The sequence below is a fragment of the Chelon labrosus genome (assembly GCF_963514085.1).
Source record: "Chelon labrosus genome assembly, chromosome: 13".
In the NCBI taxonomy this organism is placed as follows: Eukaryota; Metazoa; Chordata; class Actinopteri; order Mugiliformes; family Mugilidae; genus Chelon; species Chelon labrosus.
Window position 1 is genome coordinate 15324015 of NC_140346.1, and position 24638 is coordinate 15348652.

General features: G+C 40.8%; 1 protein-coding gene across 1 annotated transcript; it reads right to left on the minus strand.

Moving 5' to 3' along the window:
• Positions 1-3055: 3055 nt before the first annotated feature.
• Positions 3056-24567, minus strand: gosr1 (golgi SNAP receptor complex member 1). The gene is made up of 9 exons (XM_084558093.1): positions 24365-24567; positions 23434-23545; positions 22326-22413; positions 21765-21872; positions 21458-21549; positions 16217-16291; positions 9153-9182; positions 5815-5897; positions 3056-5701 (listed from the first exon to the last, which is right to left on the minus strand). Exons 1-9 carry the CDS (start codon positions 24396-24398, stop codon positions 5577-5579), a joined length of 747 nt encoding a protein of 248 aa, XP_084414219.1. The 5' UTR covers positions 24399-24567; the 3' UTR covers positions 3056-5576.
• Between the last annotated feature and the right edge of the window lie 71 nt (positions 24568-24638).

Here is a 24638-nt window from a genome sequence, read left to right on the forward strand (position 1 = left end):
AGTGAAAGACTTTTCTACGTCTGCAAGAAACTGATTCTGGGTTTGGACGGCTGCATTATAATCCTCATGTACTCCTTACTGAACCTCTCGCATTCGAAGCATATTCAGCTACAAATATATTTGAAATATGGATATAAGAGTATAGAAACATAGACCTTGTATATGTACATTTTATAAAAATGTTTGTATGCCAAGTGGTGCTGGGTTTGTTAAGACTGTCACAACGGCTGATTTGACAGCGCTTGGATTATCAGTGGAGATTCAAGGGTTTGTGAACGGGGGCAGGGAACACGATTTTTATTTCTTTTTTTATTTATTAAAAAAAAAAACTGAGACCAACTGCATGCTCGAATGTAGATTACCAAAATTCTGCCTTCATTTTGACTGTTACTACTTATTTCTTATCTTATTAAGAAGTCCAGGTTTGCACATGGAAGAGTGATGTGTGTACGTTACGTGAGTCGAGCCACTGTAGAGCGAATGAGGACCGTGACCTAACCCTCTCACCCACCTCTGTCTCCAAAACCCCTTGCCTTGCAGCGACTGCAAGGCACGCCAAATCTTCCACCACCTTTAGTTTACTTCTTTACTCCTTAACATCCTGTTACCATGCACCACAAACCCTTAGTGACTGGCTGCTGCCCCTCGGTTTTAGTCCCTCTTTCCATACTCCATTTTTACATCTATTGCCATTCTTACATTGTTATACGTTGACTGTTAAATGCTGTCGTTTCACTGAACATTCTGCTCCTTGTATTGGTATGAAATGTATTTATATGGGAAAATATATATGCAATATGTACGCATGCTGTAGGCCAAACAGGCCACACACCTATTTTATTTTTGTAAATGAGAAGGTCTATACGTTTGACTGGGTAACAACAAATAGCATTTAAAGAAGTTTAAAACCCAAGCACGACAAATTGTCTGTATTCAGTCCGCACTGTATGAAGTTCTACTGTAAATACACAGGACTGTGGTATTGACATATAACAGGCTTACGCTCTAAGCACAGAAAAAAAGTCACCGTAAGACCATTATTCAAACGCTCAGCTTCAATCTTTTGGGCTTCAATGTTTGCTTTTGAATCAGGAAATATTCATGGATGACGTGTGTTGACTTCCAGTGGTTGTTTAAGGGCTACCAGAAGTAAAACAAGAGAAACACCAGCTTGACAATGCAGCTAAATTGATTCCATCGAGACCTAAACTGAACATCATCAACGTAAGGCTGCGTAACCGCAGCCTGCCAAGTATTATATGGCACAAATATTTGTGAAAAAGGGGCTTTTATCAGTTCCATTCCAAATCATTGCTGTACATAAAAAAAATAAAAAACAAAAAATCACTTTATCCAAACGTCAGAAAGCAGCAAAATCCAAAGATTCCCCATGTTTACTCAGCGCAGGCCGACTGCTCTAACGTTATTCTAACGCGCACATCTCTCATCTCTCAGACTGGTGGTCAGGAGCACACAGGTCGAGCCTAAGCGCTGCTCTGTCAGTAAAACAGTTCAAATGTTCGTTTCATTTCTGTATGTCACTGTGTTTCTTCAACAGTTTCCTGTATGTGCCGGGTCTCATCTCTGTGGTGTACATTTTGCATGTCAGGAAATAAACGTTACCATGCATGGTCCAACTTTTGCCTTTTGATTGCAACTTTCAAGCTTAGGAGGAACTGCGTGCAGGAAGCAATGTGATTAGTAGTGCAGACATGCCACAGCCCTGCTAGAAGCTGTTTGGGTCTGTACTTTTGAGATAAATGACAAAATGCTCACATTAAAGGGGAACTACCGTTTTTCACAACCTGGACCTTATTTCTGGCATAAAATACAATCGTTTACCCATATAACTTTTGTGTAATTTGGAGTCGTTTGGACGATATTTAGATCTGCGTATATCCATGTAGTGGGAGTGACTGGGGCACCGAAACACAGCCTCTAAATAATGCATTATCTGTTGCGAAACTCATTTCACCAATATTTTGTTTTGATACGCTAGTGCTATTCCCCGTTGAGTCCGGAGTTACCTGTTATCTATTCGCGGACGTGCAGCAGTTTGTTGTTCTTTGGCCAGCTGTTCCTCTCTCTGCCTCCGCATCCTCCTTTCAACCAGCTCCTCATCCGTATACTCTGGCTCAAAACAGTAAGGACGTCCATCATAAACAAAGTCGTCGTCCACAACCTCAGAATTGGAAAAATATTCAGCCATGTTGCAAAAAACTAGAAGTACCAAATTACAGGTAAACAAGCTGTGCGGGGTGCGCACGACACTCAGAGATGTGTTATTTAGAGGCTGCGTTTCGGTGCCCCAGTCACTCCCACTACATGGATATACGCGGCGCTCTGCTGGATCTAAATATTGTCCGAACGACTCCAAATGACACCAAAGTTATATGGGTGAGTAAACGATCATATTTTATGCCAGAAATAAGGTCCAGGTTGTAAAAAAACGGTAGTTCCCCTTTAACAATCCCAAATGTGCTGATGTTAACGTTTGCTGTAAAGAGCACAGTACACATGTAACTTAAGAGATTATTATAAGTATGGCAAGTATGAGACAAACCGAACATTTTACCCCTTGGTGCTAGAGGGGAAAGTTCCTTAGAGTTATTACATCCTGACAGAGCCAAATTCAATTTCAACTGCTAATTGTCAAGACAATTCATTTAAGAAGAAGTAAATCCAGTGGCGGCAATAAAGGTAAGTGTGGTAATTAATCACGTACGCTTTTATGTCTGTGTGTGCAAAACCTCCAATAGTTGTTGAGATCTTTCCGACAAAAGTAGTAGAGCGGACCGGCTGCAGAAAGATCCCAGGTCATCCATCGCTAAAAAGAAAAGGGGAGTAACGTTTAAATCGTGAATAAGCACATTTCCTTTCACTCACCTCACATAAAACTGGTGGTGGTGGTGGTGGTAGGGAGGGGTTGTGTGAACATGATAGGGGCTGCACCTGTGCGCTGCAACAGAATAAAAGCTTTTGTGAATGTATTATTTGTGTGATGTTTGTTTCTTATTCAGACTGAATCAAAAAGGCCCATTCAGGTCTGTGTCAAGGCTGCAGAGCAATATAATATATTGGATTGTACTGTATTGCACAGCTGTTGCTTTTATTGTATCTAAGCCCTGTTCACAGAGCAGGTGATGATACACAGTTCAGCCTCAGGGAGCACAAACGCCATTTATCAACGCCACCGCAGCTTCGGACTGTAGGTGGCAGACAGAGGAAGGAAAAAGAAAAATGAAGAATTTATGGCACATTTTCCTCTTTTAAAGCTCTCCTCGCCCCCATAAACACACTGCAGGATAGTGTCCTCCTGCCATTCTGAAAAATCCACTTCCCTGCCTATTATGCGACACAGGATGTAGTGTGAGCAGAGAAGTCACGCATCCTTGCAAATTGCTTTCAGAAAACACTGACAAGAATCTTATTTGTTCACAGACAGAGGACGGAGAGGATATGGGGCTTAGCCCTGTGGCGCTTGAGTGGCTGAAATATTCAGGAGCTCTGCAGTCTCCTGACAGCGCGTACACATGTCTGCAACAAATTTAGACTTGAGCAGAGGACTTCCCTACTGAGGGCAGTTTATAAAAACTCTGCGAGGGCGGCATCAAACAGAGAGAATGAGGACAAGAAACCAAATTTATCCCCTCCAGCCCATTGAAGTGGGCTTACTTTATTTGGATTCTAGTCAACGAAGAGCCAGAGGCAGTGAGAAAAAAGCAGATTGATGTTTCTCACACGGCTGACTTGTTTTCGCATTCCTACACCTCCACCAGCAAACTAAGACCTTAATCGAATCTAAGCCGGCCTGCGGTTCCTCCCTTCTCAGATGAACGCTTTAGTTCCCCCTTTTAAACGGCTATGCCACTCCGTGCTTCGAGTGGATGAAATCAAATGAGGCCCCGCCAGGTTCACTTTGCTGTGAACGTTTCGTACAGCGGCCGGGAGAGCGCTGCAACTGAAGAAAAACACAGGCAAACAGACAAAACACAAGCAAATTAAGAAAACGCCCTCTTCAATTTGACAATGCATACGCCACAAATACAACACAATCGATACAGAAATCCTATGCAAATACTCACAGTAGAAGCAAATGAAGAAATGCGCTGCACAAACAACAACAGAAATGTTTCAAGGGAACTCCGAAAAGTGATGAACCTGGCTCGGGTGTGCTTCTTTCTAAGAGTTTACTACTCATCAGTGGGGTTGGAAACGAGCTGAAATCCTCATCACATAATTCCTTATAAGGTTTTTGCTTTAACTGATCAAACTACACAATTAATTTGCAGATTGACAGCACAAATCCTTTTTAAACCTTTTTATTTCTACCCTTTTCCTCACTTATCAAGGTCGTCTGAAAATATTTTGGTTGTCGTTTGTACGACGGATTTCTGTATTAGCAGGAGTTGCGAGTAACTGCATTGCATTTCTGTATTCAGTTGCGTAGCAAGTATTTGCAGCGCATCTGTTGTCAGATTGATTAAGACTTTTTATTAATTCATATTCATTTGCATGTGTTTTCTTAAGATGAAGTGCATTGAGCTCTTCAGGCCACCGTACAAACATGCAGAATGATTAACTCCTTCAGTAGCTGAACATCAGCCGAACTTTCACATTTTATAACTGACTTTATATGGTACATGCCACTGTCTTCATTTTTTTTTTTTTTTGTTTTGTCAAATATGTTACAATTTCCTAGAGGCCAGTGGGGCATATTCAAATTGAACAAAACAAACATTCGCATTTGAATAGTTTTGAAATTTCTCCCTTACTAACACAGATTCAGTTGGTTAGAGACTGATTTTATTTCAACACACTGTCATCTATCCGGTGTCCACTTGCTTCAAGAAGCATAAAATGTCCCTAAAGTAGTGAAAATGAAAACATAAATAAAAAGAACAGCTCCAGTATATTTTAGATTTATAGAAAATGAAGTAATAGTAATCATTTTGAGAGCTCTATTGAGGCATCCCTGCCCAGAAATAAGAACGCTCAAAACACCTGAACGGATTCGAAATGATATATTTTGAAAAATAAAATGTTTTAAATGAGCATCTAGTAGTGTCACACATTTTTTTTTTTGCACATAGCGATATGAATAATTTATTAATTCACATTTTACAGTCCACAATGAACTATCAGTCCCACTCCTTCAATTAAAAACGACCATTCAACTTAAAATCCTTCCACCTGTCAATGAAAAAAAAAAAAGCAGAAAAATGATCACATGGTCTCAGTCTCTTTACACTTTTAACAGATCACTCACTCTCTCCAAGTGAGTTATCAATATATATATTTTTTTAAAAATCTAGTCTTATTTGTACTTTTGGTCTCCATTCCCTGGTTGGCAGAAGAACACCCAAACCACCACCCCTCCATCTGTCCCACTGCTAAATACAGGTTCAGTAGAATATGTTGGTCAAATTTGTTCCTTTCTCCAGAACTGGACCAACTGAATGTCTTTCTGCTGAGGAGTCTCCAGGGTCCTCCAACAACTGAGTCCAGTCTCCGAGGGGGATCCAATGCAATGAAGAGCAGTTAAATCCTGACTCTTTCTCCAGGCCTGGACGTCTTCAGTGAAAAGCATAGAGCAGGAGGAGAATGGTGCAGACGCCGATCACTGTACCGAGGATGAGAGAGTCCCTTCTCTTTCGCAGGTTGATTCGCTGGATGAGGTTGTTGATAGTTGGGAAACGGTCTGGGAGAGTCAAATGTTAAGGAAGATCACAAATATGGGATCTGCTATCCACAGTCATGCTACTACTTGGTACACACACACAAAACCCTGCACATGAGCAGCATAAAGGATACTGGCCAGTGTGTTGACTCTGCTCTGTATGGATTTCAGCATTCCCCTTTGGGAGGTCACATTCTCCTTAGTCGCCATCGCAATGCTAAAAAAGTCAAGTCACTTTTATTTATATAGCACATTTAAAAACAACAGAAGTTGAATAAAAAAGGCTTCACAGTCAATGCAGTTCAAATAACAACACAAGTACGCATGAACAAAAGGAAAAAAAAACAAGTTTTCAAGTAGTTGAAAGAAAGATCTCGCCATCCGGGATTTGATGTCATCTGGGCAGTTTAACAGGATTTATACGTCATTACAAGTAAACACATGCTGTTAACTCTGACATGTAGCTAAAACTGTCTGTCACCCATACCAAGGGGAGGCACGTATGACTGTAAAAGTCATGTATGAAGAGAACTGAAGAGGCCCCAAGATGGAACCTTGGGGGATGCCTCATTTAACAGGAGTAGAAAAAGTCATGGTTGACTGTATTTAATGATGCCCTGAAATAAAGCAGGACCAAAATGGCACAGGAGAAAAAAAAGAGAGAGAGGATAAGTGGAAAAGTGAGTTGCAAGTAGTTGCCTTCAGTGCTTTTGACTACTTGGAAATTGATTGGAAATCGAATTCCTGTGAATGCCGTTTAAAGCACTAAGACAGGAAGGGCAACAGGACCACCTAAATATATTCTTGCTTATCTTGCTTTAAGATGTTGTGTAACTGTGTTATCACCTATTTAAAATGTTTTCACAATTTATAGGGGCCTATGGAACTGTTTGCATCCTACTGACTGAGGATTAAAAGAGGGTGAGGAGGAGATTTTAACCTCACCTGTGCTACGATAAGGGGGTCTGGCCCTAACAAGTTGTCCTTCAGCTTTATGTGGGTACCTAGAGCATGTGTATGAGAGGGCTGGGTTTGTAGAAGGAGGGTATACAGTAGAACTGCTGTGATATTGTATCTCACTTGTTCTCAAACTGGGGCCTCAGCAACTTTCAGAGCCAGAAAGTGCAGCTGGGCAGTTGGCAGGAAAGTTTCAGGGTCTATTTTTTGTCTTCTGTGGCATCAGTTACACACAATAATCGATAGCAGCTACTAAGCCCACCTTTGAGCCCTTCACTTCAGCATTTGAGTTGTAGAAAAAAAATTAGCTCCCACAACCCTCCCTTGCAATAATTACGACAAAACTATACTAGTAATAGTTTGTGAGGCTGCTAGATACAATTAGAAGTGTCAATCACTTGTTCGCACTAATGTACAACAACCCTTTATCACAGATTAACACAGTAAATTGAATATCTGTCATGCAAAATGAATACTGGATTGATTTAAATAAAATTAAAACAGTAGTTACGCCATTTTTTTACTTACTGCAAGTTGTATTATGTTAGTTTGGGACAGTCAACAGTGTGACAAACAGTAAGAAGTGGCCGCAGGGGGCCAACTCCTCCCATCCCAGAGTGACTGAGCCCCATAGGAGACAGGTCAAAACAAAGTAAATGAAATCAGCACGCCTGTTTACCGTTTTGGCAAGTTAATGAGCAGCCGGCATCGCACACATACACGTGTGAGTGCCCACATGCTTGAATGCAGGTTCTGAGGGACCAAAGACATAATTTGCAGACTACAGATGTAAGTGTGTTAGTTCACAGCACCTCCGGTGGTTGGAGTGTGCTGCGGGGACAGTCCGCAGTCTTGGCCTGGAGCATTGTTTTGGGTATCATGTTCTCCTCAGTCAGGAAGAAACACTTTGCTGACTCCAGCAACCTCGACAAGGCTTTGTCACAAAGTTAACCAGCTCATGAGAATCAGAGGCGGAGGGTAAAGACACACTCTATGTGATCAGTCAGTAATCCTTAAATGTGACCCGGTGGACTAGATTCAAGTTGTCATCAAGTAACCTGTCAAGTGAAGTCAGCTGAAGTCAGCTTTATTTCTGTAAACAAAGCAGACTTCTGCATCTGTTTTAACAAATGTACTTTTAATGGGGTACAGATCATACCATAGAGAAATGAAAATAGGGCTCTGAGTTGTTGAAGGGGTTGCAGAGAAGGACGTTAATGATAAAATTGAGGCTTTTTGTTCTAATATTATTTGACAAAAGGCAAAAGATTCCTCATGCTACATCCTGGATTTAGGACTGAGATTGAGTCGTATATGATTTGGAGTCCTTGTGATTTCCTTTATGCTCTAGCTAAAAAAAGAAAGTGAAAAGTGACCAAAGAAACAGGCTTTTTGAAAGACGGCAGCAACATTTTTGAAAACATCACAATTAACAAATACATGTACTTTAACACTACATACAATTTCGAAAAACATTAGGAACAAAGGTGGAGAAAAATCGCACAACATTGACCACTGTTCAAGCGAGGCCCTGGGGGACCGTAGAGCATTAAATGAACAACTGGAAATATTGGAGAGGCAATGAAAGAGGAAGCAGCAAATTTGTAATTTGTGTAGGAGGGAAAGGAGAGAGACGACTGGAGAGAGATGGATGTTGGCAATAAATCAGTGAAGGGGGAGGAGTCATTCTGGAGAACCGGGGTCGTGAAAGTGACAGCCCTCTTCATTTCATGCAGAGACGATCTTACATGGCAAGCACTCGGGACACTTTCAAGGTTTTGGTTTGAATCTAATTCTCCCAATTGAATCATTCATGCACACGACGAGCAACGGTACTAAAAAGGTTTCTAAAATCGAGGTTCTAAAGAATATTAAATGTTGGAGAAGAAGTCGACTATACCTCCTATGAAGCATTACAATGAGAATATTATACTCAAGCAAAGTTTTCAAGGTTTCCAGATGGCAGGCTGAATTTAAACACATTCAAACACTTGACTAAAAATGACGCAAATATAACCTGGCAGGGTTCTGCCTGCTGCAAACTATCAAGACTAAGGGAAATATAACAGAAGAATAAGGCCCCACCCCAAACCCCAAACCCTGGAAATCACTACCCCTCTCAGTCCAACTAGAGCTAGTGCCTGAGCTATTCTGTGGGATATTAGTGTCCTGCAGATGCAGCAAATTACTGTATTTAAATGAGCCCATGCATTTTAGTTTTTATCATATTGACATTTATATGGAACAAGAATAACCTTGCTATTCAGTATCCAGGTTTTGGATCATCTGGCTGCAAATGGTTTATTTTTAATGATTTATTTAATGGCGTTCTACCATAGAGGTGACTTTTTACAGGTCCCCAGCCAAAGCTCAACAGGACCTGTTTGACTTATCACATTCACGTTGCATTTGGGTAAGGTGCAGCAGGGTAATAAGACAACACAGAAAGGGGGAGGGGGCTGTCTCATATGTAAATATATGTCTTCCTAGGTGGAAGACAGAAAGCTGTTCTTACCTTATTGTGTCATCCATCAGTCGGTCCGAGCTATAGACAAGAAGTGGGAGAGGGGGAGGAGAGAGAAGGAGAAAAACACTCGTCAGATATTGACATGAGGCAAAGCAGCAAGCTTACACGTATGTGCACAAGCTATTCAGCTGTGTATGTACAGTGGGTTTAAATTTCTACAGTTTTACAGTGGTGTGCCATGTGTAAATCGGTCTTGTACATAGTTGGAGGAAGCTTATGTGACAAGTATTAGATTTGCTTTACTCCTCTCCATATGAGTTTGATCTACCCCAATGTAGTGACATACCAAAGAACTGGTAAAAGACAACATGATGTAATTTTAAGTTCTTTGATATTGAATTGAATTGGGAGGTTGTGAATTGGAATCAAAACAATTCAGGAAATCAGTAGCAGTACCCAGCCCTACACATGACCATTAACTACAAAACAGTTCCTAAACCGTTTTTGTGTGTGTGTGTGTGTCAGGCTGCATCCTGCTGGGCATGACTGCTGCCATCAAGGAGTGTCACTGCTATGGGGTGGGGGTGTCTGGTCTGGTCTAGGTGGGTGGTACATGTCTAAGTAACATCCACATGAATGCCAGCTCCAAGTTTCCCAGCAGAACATTGAATTGTCCCAAGATGGTCAATGTTTTTCACCTCACATGTCAGTGGTTTTAATGTTGTGGCTGATCGGTGTATATTTCCCCTTATGAAACGTAAGAACCCGGAAAGTTATGGTCTTAATTTGAACATTTATCCTTTGCATGTCCAAGTATGTTTGTTTAATAATTTGTTTAGCTCATGTTCTCCTGGGTTGAATCAGGACTGAACTCCCAATACTAAACCCAGGGAGAATACCCCCTCACAGAGCCTGAAGCTTCTGTACAGTTACATCACCGAGGGAGTGTCAGATGTTTGCTTTTGTCCTATTGAGAATACTGGAAGGCACACATACATACACACAACACACATACACACACACAATCATCACATGCTGTAACTCTAACTTTGTGTCTCAGGTTGCTCATAAACAACAAAGCTCTCAGCGGTTTATTCTCTAACTGGAATCAATTTGGATAATGTTCCAGAGAACTAAAGTAAACCAAACAAACAGAACTGCATGGATTGTATTACAGCGTCCATTCAACAGCTCGACTCAATATGTAATTTCTGTAAAGCTCTGCTACAGGAAGTGAGGGAAAGCCTCTCTGCACCAAACGTTCCCCCCAACTACGATGGATTTTAATCTCATGTCTGAAACCAATCTAAACCCCAGTTTAGATAATGTCAAAAGACAAGGCAGAGTATATTCCATTAACTATTGTGTACTGCCATTATAGAAACAACACAGATTTTATAATAGCGTCAATGATGTTTTTTGTTTTACTTCCAGTAACCATTAATGCTGGAAGATGGAAGCTGGCAAACATGTCAAAGTTGAGCTGGCTTCAACTTTTTATTTCAAGCTCAAACGACGCAGTGGCGAGTCAACCAATCAAATGTGTTTGTTTCATGCATCACTAACAATGTCAAGTACTTGAGCAACAGTGTCCACGCTCTGCCATTTCATAACTTTTGTTGTAGTTTGAACAGAGCAGCCATCATTAATCGTGATTTCATTACTTTTTCTACTATGGCGTCTTAAAAAGTCTTGAGTGAAAAGACCTTCCATCTTTTTTCAATCAGGCCCTAGTTCATTGTTTCAGAGTGCTATTTATTTTGCAAAAAACAGAAAGAGAAAGCAGTGTTTTCATTTTAATGAATTTTATAACAGTAAACTCATACAGAAACATGTATGTAGGTCTCCTTATATTTAGTGGGGTTATCCCTTTGTGCCCTGCAGCTGTTTTCTTTATTAGTGGGGGAAAAAATACCTCAAGGCTCTGCATATGTATATGCATTGTTGGCAAGTATGTGTTGTGCTGTGCTGAGCCAACAGTATTTTTATCTAACAGATGCTGGGCAGCCCTCAAAGGAGCTTCAAAGATTCAGCTTATCAAAGATAATACATTTAAGGAGGACTGCTAACCTCAAAAAGAAAGACAGTTGGCTATAAGACCAAAGACCACCGCACATGTTCCCTGAGTCTTGTAGTAGACAATAGTAGCGCTTTATTTCCCAGTTTATAAGTGGGCATGTCATAACAAAACTGTATTCTTGTAATTTGTAATATTTAAATTGTTGCTTGTGTTCTGTTGAAACGGGTTTAAAAGCAATCTAGTAATTTGGCCAAAAAGGTAAAAGCACTAAATTCAAAATGAAGGCTAGTTTCGCACAAATGGATTATAGTGGGAACAGTTGGGTGCAACAGAGCATACTGTACGTAGATGGTTGTGGTATCCAGTGGGAACAGGCTAATACTTCTTCAGCCTTGAAACAAGTGGCTGTAATTGTATAAATCTTACAAACTTAATACATGTACTTGCTTAATAGGCACATTAGATCCATCAGTGCCCTAACAGAGGCGGTATGTCTGAAACAGGAAACAAAAGACAGCGTAAGAAGAATGTGGTGGACTGTCAAGTGGCTGACAGAGAAAACTAAAACCTTTAACTGTCTGTCTGCTGATAGTGGTTTCCTTATAAATCATGAGCTAAAGAGAAAGAGAGCGAGCCGGGGAGTGAGTCTTGATTCATGGGGTTTTTACAGGCAGAGATGAGATGGGAGAAGATTTATGCTTTATTCTCTCCACCACACCTATAGTGGTGAGTCTGATTGTGCCATCACATTCATGTATATTGGGACAGCTCTGGTTACGGCTATGAGTGGCTTGCTTCCACTTCCCTTGGTCAGTTGTGTTTTGCTGCAGTCATTAAATCCCTCATTAGCTTCAAGCTAATTGCCTTTCTCAGTGTGATGAATCAACCCATACCATCCTCCTGGCTCTACTCCTATTCACACACGCATGAGCGTAGAATGAGACTATAGTGCTATACCAGTACAATGAAAAGCCTAAATTACTAAAAAAGATAGATAAACTAAGTGATATATCTTATATCGACGGTTCTCACAGATTCATCAACTGTTTAACAATATAATGGGCTTTCTATAAGAAAAACACTTTTTGTGAGTAATGCTCTGTCAGGTTGGCTTTTCAGACAATATGAGGCAACTAAGAGAATCAGTCCAGCAAACTGAAACGTTAATTACTTTACCGTGGAAACAGTACTGCAAATCTTGGCGACAGTTGCAAAGAACAAACTGCATCAGCAAAGACGAAAAGTGGTCACAAATCAAACGGAGAGTTGATTCAAAATGTGCTGCCAAACACTCGATACATACAACTTCTATGAAACATTAACAGAAATGGTCTTTATGGGAACGCTGTCTGTCACAAACTTTCAAGGTCAATTAACAACATGTACAGTATTTAACACTAGGGATTGTACCGAATGGTCGACTTTACTGCTGTGCTATGACGCTTTAAGCAGGAAGTTGACTAGTCGCAGATCACGTGACAAAAACAGCACGGATGCCACAGAGAAAACAGGTGAAGAACCCAGTCAGTCATTGCAGCAAACTAGCAGCGGTTCATCAAGTGTGTGGAAATACTTCACTAAAGATGAAGCCCTTTCTACCGGGACAGTTATTATAAAGTTATTAGACCTTGAACTGCTATACATGGAAAAGGTTTTGGGGGTACACCGCACTCTTACAACACACTGTGAAGTATTATTAAATGCGCCGATTTATATAGACTATACATATCTACAGCACACAGTACTGATAAGCTCATGTAGTTCTGTTGTGTTCTATGTAGTTTATGCACCACGAGAGACGTGAGTTATGGTAGAGCTGAGAGTTTGCCGAGCGAGAGCTACATATTAGAAGTGTCAGGCGGTGTTTATGGTGTTGGTGTGGGCTACGGCTGACAGTAGTTTGTGTTCAAGCTTCAATTACCTTGAAGAAAAGCCTCCATAGCTTCCTTTGTGTCACACGCTACAGTATGTATTCAGGTCAAAAACATAGATTTCATTCTTGCAAAGAATTACTTTCTACTGTGTTTTTGTGTGACGCCATTGACTAGTTGACGTAGACTCGACTTTCACCACATATTAGTCGACTTCTGAAGTCGTTAAACTCCTGTTTAACACCAATTATCACCAAAACATTCTTGACCAGAGCTGGAAAAAAAACGCAGTAGGCTACAACTACAGAAAGGTTGGTTTAAAAAAAATGGGACTGTGGTAAACACTGAAAATAAAAGACTATAAGGAAGGAGGAAGACACTTTAGAACGGTTGTGTGAGCATTCATGCTGGGAGATTTGGATATGATTTTGTTGCCTAATTGTGTGTCAGCAAGCGGTCCAGAAGACTTCCCTTGTGCAGCTCCACTTGGGCAATCAAAAACATAGTTCAGTGTCTAGAACTATTCGCTATTTCTTGACATTTTTGATGACAACTTGGCCAGCCTACACTCTCCAACTGGATGGCAAGTAAGACTTTAAGACTTGTCCAAATAAAACGGCAGGCTCCCAAAGCCCAATCAGCACATACCACTAAGCAGCACTTCAAACACCAATGGAATCAATTAGAAAACTGAGCTTTCTGTCACAGAAACAATAAATAAACAATATTAATCTTGTCTATGAAGGACAAAAATTATAATAAATGGACCATAATACGTGAGCCAGTCATTAAGGATGGTTAATGCATTCAAAATAAAAAGGTATCCTTGTCTAGCGTGCCTTGTTAGGTGCAAATCAGGTACATTATTTGAGCCAAAACGGTCACACATATGCTCTTTGTCCATCTCTCAACAAAGACTTTGACAAAGACATAAATTCAACATGGTGTTCTTTGTGTTTGTAAGACTCTGGAGTGACTGCTGATGTGGCCTGTGGGTTATAAATAAATTATTATAATTGTTGTAAATTATAGAATTACAAAAAAAAACAGAAAGGTGTTGAGGTACAGACAAAACCTTTTTAGACAAGAGACCAGAGGAAAAGAAGTGCATCATTACAGAAGTAGGATTCACCGTTGCTGGCAAATAAACAGCAGTTACACTAATCAAATTCTGACATCCGTGTTAATACAAGGTTTAATTTTCCCTCACATCACACTCACTCCATTGTCGTGTTAAAAATAAAACAACTCTGTTTGAGAGGAAGTCTTTCTCAGAGAGACCACAACCATGAGACCTGTTCCATCATGAACTTTTAATGTGACTGCCCTTCCCTTGCTCTAGTTTATTCATGATGACTAACCTTTATGGCAAAGAGAGATGAAAAAACAGATGCACAAAGATGGTGAAAAGGAAAAATAACGATCTACAGAATATTCAGGGATGCCCGGCTGATGCGATCTTCTAAAATATATCTGCGTACTGTAGGTCCGTGTCATCGGGTTCTGTTAAGAATCGATGAGGAATTTAAAGCACTCCGCCTACTGCAGCCATTTGTAGATTAACTGGAAGAGACCGGTTTGTTATTTTTGTTGGGGAGTGATTCGTCTTAGCTGATCACATTGGCAATGCTGGTACGTCCACATGCCAATATTTTACAGACCGAGTCACAATATAATGCCTGATAGACTATTTCTCATGCATTACATTATCTCCCCTAAACCTACTGTTGTTGTAGTTTTGATCCTTATGTAGGCTGACATGACCAAGGTAAAAGGCAAAGGTCACACGCAGGGAGTGACTCCAAGCTGAGATGCATCGTGACAACTCCACAACTAGTTCCCAACGTGCAGTGAATATTCAATTTAAACTAAATCAAAACAGGTGCAAATGTTCACATGCATGTCATTATTGATAATAAGTGCAATGAAAACAGCTTTTTGAAACGAGAACGTCACAGCCAGTGCAGGAAATCGTGAAAAAAAAAAAAAAAGATAAAAAGCATTTCAACTCAAATCTCTCATCATTATCGAGCATCTGTGGTCTGCCTTCACAGAGTCTTCAAACCATCTTGCCACTAACGCATTTTATCTCTCTTCTCTTCAGGCCTTCTTTCCTGTTTTATGGCTCTAATAGCGTAACTTGATCCTCATCATCAATCTCCTCTTTCCCCTCCCATCTTCAGCAATGGTTGAGGGAAGCCCTATGAGACAGGTTGCGGTTTAAATTGATAATTTCATTATCAGTACCCTGATCGATCGTGATGGACTGGCACGAGAGCTTTGCTGCCGGGAATGCAGGTGGCTGTATTCAGTTTGACTATTTGAAGCCCAATTTGAATAAATGATAATTAATAAGAAAAGCTTTCTATCCTCACTCAAGTCACGACACACAACAGATGTGATTTTTCAGAGCACATTGTTTGTTCTGTCTGCAGAGTACCACAAAGTTTCGGGTTTCTTGTGATGTTGACAAAAACAATCACAGACTTTAAAAAATGTGTTGCAGAGTTCACACACCGTAGAGGAGTCCCTATATAAAACTCATTTCATATAAATTCAGAAATAATTATGAGCCACGCAGTGTCAGAGCAGGTAAAGCCTGTTTTGAAAGGTTTTTGATGGGGAATAATTTACCCCTTATTCCTTTGAGACGCTTGAAACAGGAAAACAGGAAACAAATCTAACTACAATCAATCAGATTGTTTGTATTTGTTGGTTATAACCAAGAAATTGAATGGGATCATTTTCCCTAGGCAACATAAAAAGCTCTTGTGTGATTTATTTGTGTTTGGTTTGCGTGTGTGTTCATGTGTGCCCTGCTGACATTCAATTTTTACTTTCCACACAGGGTGCATCTCACACCTCTCACACACACACGCAAACAGTCCTCAAACTAAGCTACCACATGATGTTCTGCAACGATGAAAGTCAGCCAAATGATGGTAGGATACTAATTAGGTTTCTGGAGATTTGACCTAACGTCATAGAAAATATGCATAACTTTTTACAGCTTTATGTGTCGGAGTACAAAATGAATATGTTACTGTTTCTTCACCAAGAGAAGCTCTACAACTTTTGGAAAATTACAGCTTCCTTTATATTTGAACTGCTGGGGTTTTAGAACCGACATTACTAATAAATATTATATAGTAAAAAAGTGGTTAGATCCTGGATTACTACAGATTTGTCAAATAAGGCGAAGAAAGGTGCAGTGAACTTACTTTCTCAGGTGCTCATGTTCTTTTAGAAACAGCTCTGTTCTTCTGTTGTTGACCCCGGAGCCACTCTTGTATGACCTGAAAAAGGAGTGCAGGAAAACTGGTATAAAATACAAATTTGTATTGATTAAACGTGACACAATATTTGAAGAATGCATGAATCTCAGCTTTTGACATTTCCGGGAATGACAGTCCAAAAGTAAATGTCAAAGTCAAGAGACAAGCCCATTCCTTTTCTTCTTACACAGGAAGATGACCACAGTTTGCAAAGTGAGGTGACCATTTGTCTGTTTCAAACTCTTTCACACTTCTACAGTCAAGAATCCTACAACAGTCATCTGAACATACATTGGATATAAAGACATAAACGCCTTGGTGATTCCCACTGAGCATTATGGAGCGTCTCACTTGGTAAAACATGTTACTGGTGTGGAGGAGCTTTTCTGGTTCGTGCGACCTGCAAACACATGCTTCTCCTTACAGTCATTACTTGGAACCGCTGACAAAAATCACTAGTGTAGCTGCTGTGTAGGCCTTGTTGTAGCAAACAGTTCCTCTGAACATATCTGTATTGCTTGTTCCTGCTTTACAGTAAAAGCTTTCCTGTGGTTGACCGGTGGAATGCTTTAACGTAGACCAGCAACAGCAGGAAATGTATGGTTTGCATCACTAGTGAGTTAACAAAGCACGTGCCGCATGTGAAATGGCCATCCTGATACCATCCTGATTGCAAGGTCAGGTCATCAAAGTAAGGCAATGTCTGACCCGCACTCAACCAAAGTCAAGACAAGGGTTGAGAAAGAAGGTCAGCTGATAGGGACTGACCTATTCAGATTGTAACCCTTTCTGTATCTCTCATTCACAATCTGCCAAGCACCACCTAGGAATGTTGCTACCAGAGCCATATAATTTTAAAACCAGCGAATGAAAAAGTACAAATTCTGTTTCAAAAGCATGAATCACTAGAAATTGTGAATGGGTTCAGAGCGGGTGGTAGTTTGGACAAAACATTAAATTTGCTCAGTGTGCCTTACAGTTCTTTGACTAATCTTATCATTAGGTATGCAAGAGGCTCGGGTTAACAAAGGAGCAGAAATGAAACGTGTTTTCTACTACTAAGCTGCATGGTAGCAACATAGTCAGAGTTAATGGATGGGCTGTTATACCACTCACAGAACAAACACATCACACCCATTCTCTTCTGCTTGATGCAACTCTAGCTATCAGCATCCCCATACACATACGGACTCCCATGCGTTCTCCAGGGTTTCTGGTCATTTAACACAGCCCCACCCTCCTGCTGGGCGAGAGCGAGATAAAGAGCAGGGGAGGGGGGAGAACTGTGAAGCATCACAGTACGAGCACAAATATACCATAAACATCCTACTCCACCCAGCTAACGGCACAAAGACCAATAATAAATGTGCCTGCTTCATTCTTTGTGCGCCATCCGAAGCCGTGTAGCGCACCCCACAGTGGCTGCCTTGAGCCCACGCCGGCCACCCCAGCAGCAGGGCCGATGCCAGAATTGCCTGTACTGACAGCCAGCTTCATCACTCCAGCAAGGCTTTTTAAAAGGGCACCGATGTAAATCACGGACTAGCTGTCATTTTTGTTGCTGACATTTAGAATCAAGGCAGGAGCAGAGGGAGCGTTGGGTCTGAGCTCAGCTCTGCTAGATGCTGTTATTATGAATGGCACAGCTGCACGCAGGAAGTCTGTGTGCGCTTCTTGGGCAAGAACACGTCTTGCCGACAGAGTCTGCTAGCACGCTGCAAGATATTGACACAGCGTTTGATAAAATGTCATCTTGCTCGTTTCGGGTGTCGTATAAAGAGACAGTGTGCACTACTGCTTGTAATAAGTATTGATTTTTTGAGTGTGCATAGTGAAAACAACCCTGACACACATGCAAAATCTACAGTGAACAGTGTCCGGGACAGGTTTACTCCATGGGCAAGAGCTCTACTGCCCTCTACCTGACGAAAAAGGACAAAAGACTCAGCTGCAGCAGAAACGTCCATCACTGCTTTAATGTAATGAAAGCTTAAAAATGCATTTTGCATTCGAAACACATTGTAATCTCTATTATATTACATTAAAAGGCCTTAAACGTATACTTACTGTATATTCATTTACATTATTGCGTATTTTAAGAAAACTAAAAAGTCTAAATATTTTGCCCCTGCTTCCACGATACATTCTATATTACATGTTTTGCCATTAAATCATTTTTTATCATTTTGGAACACACTACTGATTGGATGAAACTGGCCAGTGATTTCCTCCCGCTCTGCCCCTTTGACAAGGTCAAAAGAAATGGTGTCAAGTTAACTGATAGTTATGAAGCAGTGCACCACCTAAAGAGGCGAAAAGCTGTTCAGAATATGGCTACTTTCACATATATTCTCAAGTCCTACCTCTTTATATTACCTGGCTCCACCAGAAAGATAAATGTGGGGAGGTTAAGGGCAAATTAGAAAAGAAACTGTCTCGATATCCCATTGCACTGCGGCCACTGTAATTCCCCTACCTGTGAGCTCGGATGGTTCCCTCATTAGCAGCCCCTGGGCACATTAGTCATGGTTAGGCTGAGCACTGGGTCCACAACACCCTCTCATTTCTATGCATTAGATTAATCAGCGCAGGGCTGACGTAGGGTCAGAGGCGCTCCTTAGAAAGGTGATTTAATGAGATGACTGAGTGAACTGCTCCGTGTAATGCTGACCTCGTGGGACGTTACAATCTGATTGGCATTACAGTCTGTTAGTATTTGACTGCATTTGTGCAGCGTGAGTTTTAATTATCATTAGACTGTAATGAATGGGTAGTGCACTCACGCAGATCGTTATAAACCAGGTCGACTTAAAGAATGTGAACACTTGTGGTATAATCAAGAACACACCATTACAAAAGCAACTACACTTTTAACATAAGTAACATTAATAAAACTGTTGAGGGGAAAAGTTGTTCCTCTTCAACTCAAGTCATCCTTGATTAATTTTTAATTTGCTTTTTAATAGAGGCATACGTAATAATCCCACAAACAACAGCAGCCACAGTGATTCATGGGCAGAGAGACACAGCAGGGGGAGCAAGCTACTTTATATGCCATCTGCGCATGTGGCTGTACAGTGTATGAGCACCGATCAACCTTAAAACTGCCCACCTGTGAAGTCAGTGGCATTAATATGCTTCTGGGAAATCTGGGTCCTGGCATTTATGTGGATGTAACTTACACCTACCACCACCTGGACATTGTTGCAGGCCGAGCACGCCCCTGTGGAAAGTGGTTGTTCCATGCATGCTGATGACATGTGTTACCAAGAAGAGAAGCACATAAGAGCCCGGCCAGCTACGTGATGTAAAAGAAAGCATGATATATCAGACCAGGCCACACTCTTCCATAGCTCTGCTGTCAAGTTCTGATACTTACACGCCCATTGTCGGCAGCATGAATCCCCTGACTAAAACAAACTGTGTATTCTGACACCTTTCTAACCGAAACCAGCATTAACTTTCTCAGCAATGAGAACTGAAGTGGAACGCACAAGACAGCCTTTGCTCCTTACATGTATTAATGAGCCGTGGCAACCCAGGACCCTGTCGCCAGTCCACTGCTCCTAATTCCTCGGACTACTTTAGATAGGTACTGATGCTCTGAACCAGTAGTCTAGCCATCACAATTTGGCCCTTGTCAGAGTCACTCCAGTCCTTCCACCTTCCAATTTTTCCTGCTTCTAACACACGGCTGATCGGTGTATATAATCTCATAAAGTCTCAGAGAGCACATGTTTTTGGATTTAACGTCAATACAGAGGTGACACAACAAGATATATTTGTGCTAGTGCTATAAATTCTGGTACTTGAAAATAACGCCACACTGCTGTACACCGTGATCTGCGAAGCTTTTGAGCAGCACACTGGCAAAAAGCTGGTATCTTGTATTAACTGATCTGACTATATGAAGTCTGTGAACATACCATCAAACTGACATGCTTTCAAATGACTGTGAAAATGCTATGAATATATAACAGGTGACTGCAGGCCTGTGGAACATGTCTGCCGGTATGAGGCCTCTGCAGACTATCTGCATTCTAGATGGACGGAGTGGGATCGATAGGATTCCTGCAGTGCTCACCGTACGCTCACTGCTGCGTCTCACAGATCAATAAGCCATTACAAAAAAAAAAAAAAAAAACAAGACCCATGGTCTGTGGGAACCTCTGTCTCATTCCAATACACTCACGCACAACTGAGCCAATCCGAAGAGAGGACACACTTTTTCAACACAAGGCCGAGAAGGCTATGAATCTTCTCAGGATTTAATGGCAAACATTTTTCAAGCGTGTGCCAAGCGGAAGTCAAGGTTCAACTCTCCCTCTAAGGAATACGTTCTACAACATAGGAGGGCCGTCAATAATACTTGGCAGTTTTTATTCTTAAACATCTACTAAAGCATATCACATGATATTATTTGTTTTGTATGTAGTAACCTCTAGAGTTTAATTAAAGCGGTGGATCTGACCACTAATTTAATGTGTCTACAAAGCTAAAAGCAGCATTAGTCAACTATTTTACCTTAAAATAACAGCTTAAGGATTGTTGTGATGGTGCAATGACTTGCATGTAGAAACCTGAGTCACTTTCATTTTACTCCACCTCTGTTCTGGCACTACGTTGATTGGGGTATGATCACCAACAAGAAGTGAGTAGCATCACCAATCATAGGTCTACTGTTAGGTTTAAGGAGAATGTAGCTCAATATTCCCAATACAGAGACATCATGACAGAGGCAAAGAGACGGCACATGACATTAAGAGAAAGCTAAGAAGAGAAAAAAAGAGGCCAGTGAGGGTAAACCTCAGAATGGCTTTTAGTCGTTGGCAAAGCTTTGCTCAATAAAAGGATCGGAGACAAATGGTGAGCTGGCTTCCTTGCTGTTGAACCAGAATGCAGCATTAGGTGGCTTATTACTGTATGTTTCATCTTATTGCACTTAACTGTGTTAGCAAAGCTTAGATGGTATTTTGACGTTTTATGACAGTGGTGTCAAAGTGTCCCTAAAAGTGTAAGGCCTCCATTTGACAAAACGACCCATTCTTACACAACTTAGCATTATGAGTTATCAACAGGTGTGGGTACTGGAGTTTCGTTACTAGAGTAAATAATAAACAGAGATTTTAAATATAATGTAGTCCCACATGCTGGAATAGTAACTGAATATATGTCTGGGGTACTCACTCAATGTCTTTCCTGACAGATCCAAGAAGGTCTTCCCTTTCCCGTATGGCCAAGAAGTTGCCTTTGGTTTTGTGGAATTCATGTGTGTAATCCTGAGCAAATAAACAAATAAATGTTAAAACATTTCGAAGAGAAACAAACAGAAAACACCATTGAGCTAGTACAGTGTGTGCTTCATGGAATAGTCGCTGGATACTTCAAGGGTATAATTTAGTTATTCCAGAGTGTTTTGAAAGTGATTAAAAATGTTAAATACAGAAAAAGCACACACAACAGATGAGTGAGGAAGAAAGACAAGAATGCAAACCTGTAGGATGTCCCTGTGTCTCTGGAGCGTGTGCATTAGTGCAGCATTGAGAGATGACGCAACCGGGGCGTTGGTGTACTCCGCCATCTTGTCGTTCACTGCCGTCAGCTAATAGACAGACAGAAAATAAATGAGCAGACAGAAAGACAGGAGACATAAATAGATCATAGCAAATGTGCCAGTCACAAAGACCGTGTATATTACATCTAACAACACAGAGAGAAATACGTTTGTACACTTTGGTGTTCAACACTGCACACATAAACATTTAATATTAATATAGTAATAGCTGATCTCTTTTGTATGCGTCATTAACTTTAGTAATTATATTATTCTGTCAAATTCCACTTCACTGTTGATGATGTGTTATTGTTTGTTTGAGTCCGTCATTGAACCGAATATTTTTTAATCTTAAATTTACTGGTCGTAAACTGTGCGGAGAAGTGCAGTCTGTTCTTTCCTTGATGAAAGACAACAGCCTTGGCATGCATCCATCGTTGTTCTTATCATAGTCTTTTTGCTGGCCTTTCACGGGCCACTAGCCAAAGAGAATTTACTCACTTTGGCAAGCAGCTGTTCAATCTCCACAGACATGGTGTCAAACATCCTGTCCTGGGTAGAGTTGTTTAGTAGTGGGGTGGTGTCCGACCTTGAGAGAGGGGACAAAGAGTGGAGAACGTTTAGAAAGTTGGCTGAAAGACATTTGTTCGTAGTATAAAATCTTGCATAAGAGATTTTTTTTTTCCTTAAGTATTTAGTAATTATCTGAGCATTTGTGCTTTTATTGCAATAGATCTCCAGTGAAGAGAGGCAGAAAATGAGGTAAGGGAGAGACGGACAATAGCCTCGATTAATGGAACGCCTTCTCAACCAGGTAACTTATTGCAGCACTCCCACAGGATTTTCTTGTGTTTATAGAGTGAAAAATAGAAAATTATTGTTTCACTGTATTAATGACATAGTGGTGCAAGAATTTTCTATACCACAAGTTTAACTACAAATGAAAACAAAGGTTTAATTCGAGATAACTCACAATAAACCTGAACTGAGTACTGTTCATTCAAAATATTTCATTAACACCATCCACACAGGAATAGTAGGCATGTCCTAAAACCACCCTACATGAGTAGTTGGGTAATTTCTAAGCTGGTGATGTTTCACTGAATGGCTCTATGTAGTTGTTTAGGGAGGCATCAAACCAGCCTCATATGACAAGAAATATTTTATACGCAGTTTCTCGTAAAATTATTTTCAAGAATCTAACTTTAAAGAGTCTCAAGGTCTCAGGTGGCTTAAGAAACAAATATCTGCTTATACCGTTTTACAATAATCTCTCTTTGGGAATCATCCTTATCTTCCCTGCTTCCCAGATTATTATATCCCATGAACAACACCCTTGGAGTTGGTTGAATTCAGTGTATTGTTCATGAACACTTCCTTCCTGAAGCCATCCCTTTCCTGTGTTGGCAAGTAAACATCCAGGCCCTCTGCCTACTGAATTTAAGTAGTCAAAAGCAGTTTGACCTGGAGTAGTTAATTAACCGGTCAGTCTCCAGTCGAGTATCATTTCCTATAAATATACCTTTGCCAGTGTGACAAAGATTCGACAGAGACTTTTGCCTGAGGCGGTTGTTTACTCTGCAGGTGGGACAAAAAGACTTGCTCTTACGTGTCTCCCCGGCGTCCATCCCTGGAGCTGCTGTAGCTGGTGCACAGTTTACTGAAGGAGACCAGCTTCAAGTCGAGTTCATTCTCCAACTGTCTGGCCTGCTTTCGCAGATCTGTAACACACAAGCACCCAGGAAACCCAGGAAAAAAACAACAACAAAAAAAAACGTGTTAACAATCTGTGATCGAAAGTATCTAAGTACATTAACTCAAGTACTGTGCTTGAGCATAAAGTTTAAGACTGTGAATGTTTCTAGAACAATACATTATAGTAAAACAATATGAACTTATAACTTTCTCACGTTTAGTTGGTGGCTGTAGTTAGTCTGTTATTGTAAAATAGACATGGTTATATTGTTAACGCATCAGTAACAGTAGAATATACAGTACTGTACAACCATTATAATTCTATAATGATCCCATATATATATTAATTGCATATTTTTATGTGGCAGGACTATTCGTGGCAGCGGAAAGAAATTGAACACATCAGCCAATGGTAATAAATAAAGGTTCATTTCAGCTCGTTGCGAAAGCCAAAGCAACGTCAACAACAACGGTTAAGCTGAACGAGCTAACTTAATGCAACGTTGCATTAACCGTGGAAAACGAATAGTAGAAAACCACGTCTTCTAATTAGCATATCATTAACATTGCCGCTGAAACAACCCGATGTGCCGAGCTGACAGGCCGTTCAGAGGAGCGACGCAGATTTAACAGCTTAAGGAAAAGCGTTGACTGTTGAACTTACATGGCGACATGTTAGCTAGCTTGCTGGAAGCTAGCTAGTTGTTGTATGTGCTTGAACGATGAACCGTATGAGCCAAACGCACCATGACAGTGGCAAATGAATAGCTGACATTAGGAATGAGGCATAAGATGTTGCCGTTATAAGCGTTTGGTGTAAAGCGAGACAAATGTTGCCTCCTTACCCTCCCAGTAGTTGCTGCTTCCCATTCCTGCCATCTTTGTTGTTCTGCGACGTCACCTACTTCCGGGGTGTGTCACGTGTCATTGGAAGACGGATGTTTTACTAATAAAGTTTTGAGAATCGCTGGCATCGCAGCCACAGTCTACGGGCGCAGCACAGTAGCGACAGAGTAAACAGCGCCACTTTGAGGTCAATTTAGGCTTCAACAACTTTTTTCAATAATTCAGTTACATGTTTAAAGAAGCATCCCATTCATATGAAAAGCGCTTTTAAAT

Coding starts and splice junctions, on each gene's coding strand:
- gosr1 (XM_084558093.1), bottom strand. CDS start 24,398: ATGGCAGGAATGGGAAGCAGCAACTACTGGGAGG. Junction 23,546..24,364: donor AAGCAGCAACTACTGGGAGG/GTAAGGAGGCAA, acceptor TGTGTGTTACAG/ATCTGCGAAAGCAGGCCAGA. Junction 21,550..21,764: donor GACACAGGGACATCCTACAG/GTTTGCATTCTT, acceptor TTATTTGCTCAG/GATTACACACATGAATTCCA.